Raw genomic sequence first — 5,626 nt, 5'->3', positions numbered from 1 at the left:
TCTATGGACTTGAGCCTAGACAAAAATTGGCAGCATAATTTAGTAATTATTATATGTGCATCCTACATCATATCTGTGTTAGTCCAGTTGGTTAAGTCTCTCAACGTGAAAGTTTGAAGCCCCAGGTTTCATTCTTGACTTCTTCTTTATAGGTCATTATATTTATATTATTCTTTCTCCTCCGCTTTTTCTACTTTGTTTTATTTCCTCTATTTTTCATTTGTTACATTTTTTCCCTTAATTTGTTAGTATTTCTTACTTTCTATCATATATTTTCTTCCTTTTTTATTTTATCTTTCTAAGGTTTAGTGATGACTATTGTATATATTCCTATTCTTGGATTTTAAATTTATTATTTTGAATGATATATCATTTTGATTAAAAAAATCCTAGCTACAAATGCTATTGGAAAAAAAAAACTCTCAATTAGCCTAAGCAAGACTTATTTCTATTTCCTGGATCCACCACTGGCTACAACGATTAATTTATAACATGCACCGAGTGTACCAATTAACTTTTTCTAAGAGTGTGTTGATGACTTTGATTAGGGTTTGCAATTATCGTTAACATTCGACCTAGCTTTAGCTAGCTACGGCGCTTTTGTTTCTACTATAACGAGAAGCAGAATCAAAACTTTAGAAACATATTCACTCAGTGGACGTACGTACATGGCCCATGGTTCGTATGACCCCGAAAACTGAGTCAAATTAAAAAGGATCATAAACCTTTAACTTATGAGTTGATTAGAAGATTCAAAATTTGAGTTAAACCTATGTCATATTCAAAATCACGTTAATCGTGACATTTTAAAATGAAGATGTAACATATGATAACTTAATTATCTTATCTGATGTATCGTGTGTTTCTCTGTATATCATGTGATAATTTAATTGTCTTGTATTATATACCATGTGTTTCTCTTTATATCACATTGAATCCATACACACCACATGGTCACACAAATTTTCTGCCATGAAGATCGATGGTTGTTCACAGAGTAATAGAAAAAATTGAAAGAGAAAAGAAATTTGAAGTGGTGGCATGGGAATCTAGTATAAAGCAGAGGTTTTTAATTATCAGCCTCTAATTATTTTAATTACATTACTAAACAGAACTGGAAGTTAATGAAAATGACATTTCATAAGCCTAATTCTTCAACGATATCATTTTCATCTGAAAGTGACTGGCCATGGGTAGGGATAGAGACACATGAATTTTGAGAGTCTCTGTGTGGTGCAGTCCAGATATAAGCCCCTGCCACTTTGTGTTGTTAATTGATCGAACCTTTGAAAAATTTCCACGTACTTCTTCAGAACGTTTGGATAAAATGTATGTTATGAAGATTATCAGCGTTCTTCTATTTTGAAAGAAAGCACAAGGAGAAAGTATAACCATCCAGTGCAGCGTAGCTGTTTATGCTCACTTGCGAATCGATCTCCCCGGAGCTTAATTAGTTTATCAAAATGACACATAAATCAACTACTTTTATATCACTTAGTGGTGAAGAAATGCAAAGGTAGGCATTATTCATTCATACCGAAATTATTTGCAACTCCATCAAAAGGATGGAAAATTATAATATACATTGATGCATGATATATATTTCATATCAAACGGTTGATATTATTTGTGAGTGGAATCAGAAAAATTATATATGTTGTCAACCCGTCAGATGTAAGATATATAGTAGATTAACACCAAAAGTATATCTTATCACGAAAAAAATTCAAAGTATTCACAGGCAGGAATCATAGAGGAAAAAAGAAACCATAAAACTGGATCGGACATGATTATAGTATTCCCAAGTGGTTAAGAAAGAGACAAAACAGGTTTAAAAACCAGAGAAATGTTTTATGTCTTCAAGCTGGGTTGATAATTTTATATAATTTCATTCTTCATTGTTCAAATTAGGAACAACTTAATTAGCAGTAACTTGTATTTTAAACCATCTCTCGCTTTTCTCACATGCAACTTCCATAATTATCAATCTTAGTTACCATATAATGTATATAGTTCGTATGAACGATCCCTGGATTCGATCACATTTAGGGAACAGAACGATTCCCTCACACCCTCATATTTGTTGTCCGACAAGGAAAAACTTAAACTTTGTGTTACAGGCTAATAGCCAGCTGGTTAGGGTTTCTTAATTAGGCAAACTATCATCGGTTTCATAATTAAGCTTGGTTTCAGCAGAGATTAATCTAATTAACCGCCCAACTCCAACTAGATTAGCTAGGGTTTCCATCGTGACACGGCAACCAGATTTGTCTATTCGTCTCTGTGTATTATTGTAATCGTAAACAATTTGGGTCCAACCCCGCCGCCGTGCCTCACTCCTCATTTGACGCACGTGTTTAAAAGGACTAGAAATATTAGTCTTGGTTCCTGAGAAAAAGCCAAGATTGAATAATTTAGTTGGCGCTAGATTTTGGAGCTACAATCCTAAGACATCCTCCTTAACCCGAACCTGTATCTTTCACTTGCCTATAATTTTATCCTCTCCATTATTCTAAACTTTCCATTGTAAGCATTCGTTCAAAGTCTCGATTTTCTTCGGATATAAATAGGGCTTGTTCCACTTTTGGATTGACAAGAAAACAAAAACAAGAGCAACTCGCAAAATCTAAGCATTATACAGGAATGGAAATGGAGTCATACGCTCTCTTCCAATTCACAAACAACCCTTCTGAATTCTCACCGGAGTCCTCCTTCGGTTCGTCGCTCGATTCTTTCTCGTGGGACGACGCGTTGCTCGAAACGTTCAACAATGATATGATGAACTTTCCACCATTCAACACGGATGATCACCAAGACGTTTTGCAGCTCGATACTGTGGCTGAAGATCAACCACCATTGGTGGCGGAGGAGAGTCAAGGGATCAACTGGTTCGGTGGAGCTGTAAAGGAAGAGGAGGTCACTTCCAATTCCAATGTCTTCCAAGTGTTTAAAGAGAAACCCAGAAAGGAAAAGTCGTACAGAGGAGTCAGGAGGCGGCCTTGGGGGAAGTACGCAGCCGAAATAAGGGACTCGACGAGGCATGGCGTGAGGGTTTGGCTTGGCACATTCGACAGTGCTGAGGCAGCTGCTTTGGCCTATGACCAAGCTGCATTTGCGCTGAGGGGGCCTTTAGCCGTGCTCAATTTTCCGGTGGAAGTTGTGAGGGAGTCACTTCAAGAAATCAAGTGTAAATACGACGTCGGATGCTCGCCGGTTGTGGCACTCAAGAGGAAGCACTCGATGAGAAGAAAGTCGGTGTGCAAGAAGAATAAAGAGCAAGAGAACCCTAAAACCTCGATTTCTTTCAATGTAGCAAAGAAGAGAACGCAAGAGAACGTAGCATCCTCAAATGTTGTTGTGTTAGAGGATTTGGGTGCTGAATACTTGGAGGAACTATTGTACCAAAGCTCATGTGAAAGTGCTAGTCTTTCTTGCTAATCTTTTCTTGGGTAGCTACCACTTGTTTTTGCACTTTTGGAGTTTTGGGTCAGTTTGACCGTGTTCTTTTATCTCCTTTTTTTTTCGACCTTTCGGATCAAAGATCCAAGTTAAGAACCGAAGGCGTCATTAGGGCCTAGTAAGTTTTATTAATTAATCGCTCCTTCTGCCTCTTTGTAAAGTTGAAAATTGATGGAATCTAATTTTAAATATGCATCATATATATCACCTTATCTTCTTTGCCTCTCGATGACTCGATGTACAGAAGTTTAAAATAGAGGTATTCGAATATAACATCCGTCGATCTTTGCTTCCAGCTAATACTGCATGCACTGTTTACAAAAGTCTTTAAACAAAATTGCTTTTGGAATGCATGTATGACTTGCTCGATGGTCAAAAGTTCAGTCATTGGCTGCTAGATTGAGTTGAGCCACTAGCTAACTAGTTAAATTCAACCAACTCAATATACAATTAATTACATTTACAATCAGAACAGGCAGCTCATCTTCATTGTTCATTTGCATCCGTTGAGTCATAAAGAGAAGAGATCGACAACAATGGTCTAAACCTGATGGAGTGACTGAGTTAGTTTGGCATTGGAAGTGAAACAAGATTGCACAACAACTCAAAACAAGAGTTGCAATGAAAATCAGATTTTCGCGTGGAATGACTTTCACACACTTAGACGGCCATGACTTCTCGTCATAATAGGTATTAGCAAACTGTAAAATGTTCTAGTAAGTATATACATGTGGTTTTCCAGTGACATAAAGTTCACAACCTAATTCGACCGGAGCAGTTCACAGTGCTGTGTCGAAGTTGACTGACTTGCAAATTCCTGGATAGAACTGTCATACTTTGCTAAAACAGCCATAACTCACTCAATACGACAAATAATCAAATGGTTGGTGTCTTGGAAAGTAGACACATATGCCTTTCCAACGGTACTAAATTCACCATATTTCATCGAGTGAGCTGTCTTATAGGGGTCGTTGAAGTTGACATATGAAATTGGACAGATTTTGATCTATCACATTCAATGTGTCTTTCATAATGAAATGGGGGAATGAACCAATGAATGACTGATTTTGATCGGAGACGGAACCGTACACATCCTCTACACTACCAGTATCAACTGCTACACCAAGGCGTACGTTGATGTTGCTGGAGCTGCTGGCGGCGTTGGTGTGGATAGGATTTGTGTTGGTTCACTAAGTGTAGAACTAAACTCATGTCAAAATAACAATTTTAAGTGTAATGACGATGCATTGGCGCATAATTAATTACATCATAATGAAAGCAATAGTGTCCCAACAATACTTACATATATGAATCTATAGCTCATTGAACCTCTTCATCATCTTTACTTAGACGGAATATAGAGTCTAAAGTTGGCTTTCATATGAACACGTATGGGTATGAGTTCTTGTAATCGATTGTACTACGTTCTTTTGAACATCGCAGTCTGATTACATAAGCTCTTCGTGGTCTGAAGGCAGTTAAGGTCCCTCGAACACTCTTATATCTGCATCAAGATCCATTTACAGATATACTATGACCATTATCATATGTTGCAAATCAGTTTTCATGGACACTACTATTGATCAAGTAGCGGAAAGTATTATGTCAATTACAAGAGAATATAACTCATTGTAGTCAATATTAGGATATTGAGACAATCTTTGCGTCATAAGTCTTGCAATTATCGCATGACTTATCATTCTCATTACACTTACGAATAATTACTAACATAACAAGTCTAGTTCAACCTGTATTGATTCTTTTCACTTCAGTCAAGTTGCTCATTGTTGATACTTTACAATGGAATAAGAGCATAAGCGAATACAACATCAATCATGGGAGATCAATCCATTAACACACATGCGCTTTTCTTATGAGCAATTGACAAATTTCTTTTGTTCTCTAACATCAACAAAAGAAGTTTGTAGTGTCCCACAAAAATTTAGTTGATACACATGTTTAGAGAATATCTCTTGATGACGGGCGAAATACTTGTGCGTACACACCTTGCTTCTTTCTGATTTTTGATTCCAGAGAATAATGGTCTCCCCCTCATCTAGGTAGGAGCCAAGACCGAATCTATGACCCTTACTAGTCTATTCTTGTATTTGCCGTCCTTGTTTTGTGGTGCAATACTACGGGCACTGACAACATCACAGCGTACAAT

General features: G+C 37.1%; 1 protein-coding gene across 1 annotated transcript; it reads left to right on the top strand.

The window, feature by feature from the left end:
- Window positions 1-2,607: 2,607 nt before the first annotated feature.
- Window positions 2,608-3,641, top strand: LOC126783127 (ethylene-response factor C3-like). Its single transcript, XM_050508531.1, has one exon. It carries the CDS (start codon window positions 2,644-2,646, stop codon window positions 3,436-3,438), a length of 795 nt encoding a protein of 264 aa, XP_050364488.1. The 5' UTR covers window positions 2,608-2,643; the 3' UTR covers window positions 3,439-3,641.
- Window positions 3,642-5,626: the final 1,985 nt, after the last annotated feature.

The sequence above is a fragment of the Argentina anserina genome, chromosome 2 (genome assembly GCF_933775445.1).
Source record: "Argentina anserina chromosome 2, drPotAnse1.1, whole genome shotgun sequence".
NCBI lineage: Eukaryota > Viridiplantae > Streptophyta > Magnoliopsida > Rosales > Rosaceae > Argentina > Argentina anserina.
The sequence above is the reverse complement of the archived record's forward strand: the minus strand, read 5'-3'. Positions and strand labels throughout refer to the sequence as shown.

What these genes read in the sequence shown, in the direction of transcription:
- LOC126783127 (XM_050508531.1), top strand. Translation starts at nt 2,644, where the DNA reads ATGGAAATGGAGTCATACGCTCTCTTCCAATTCACAAACAACCCTTCT.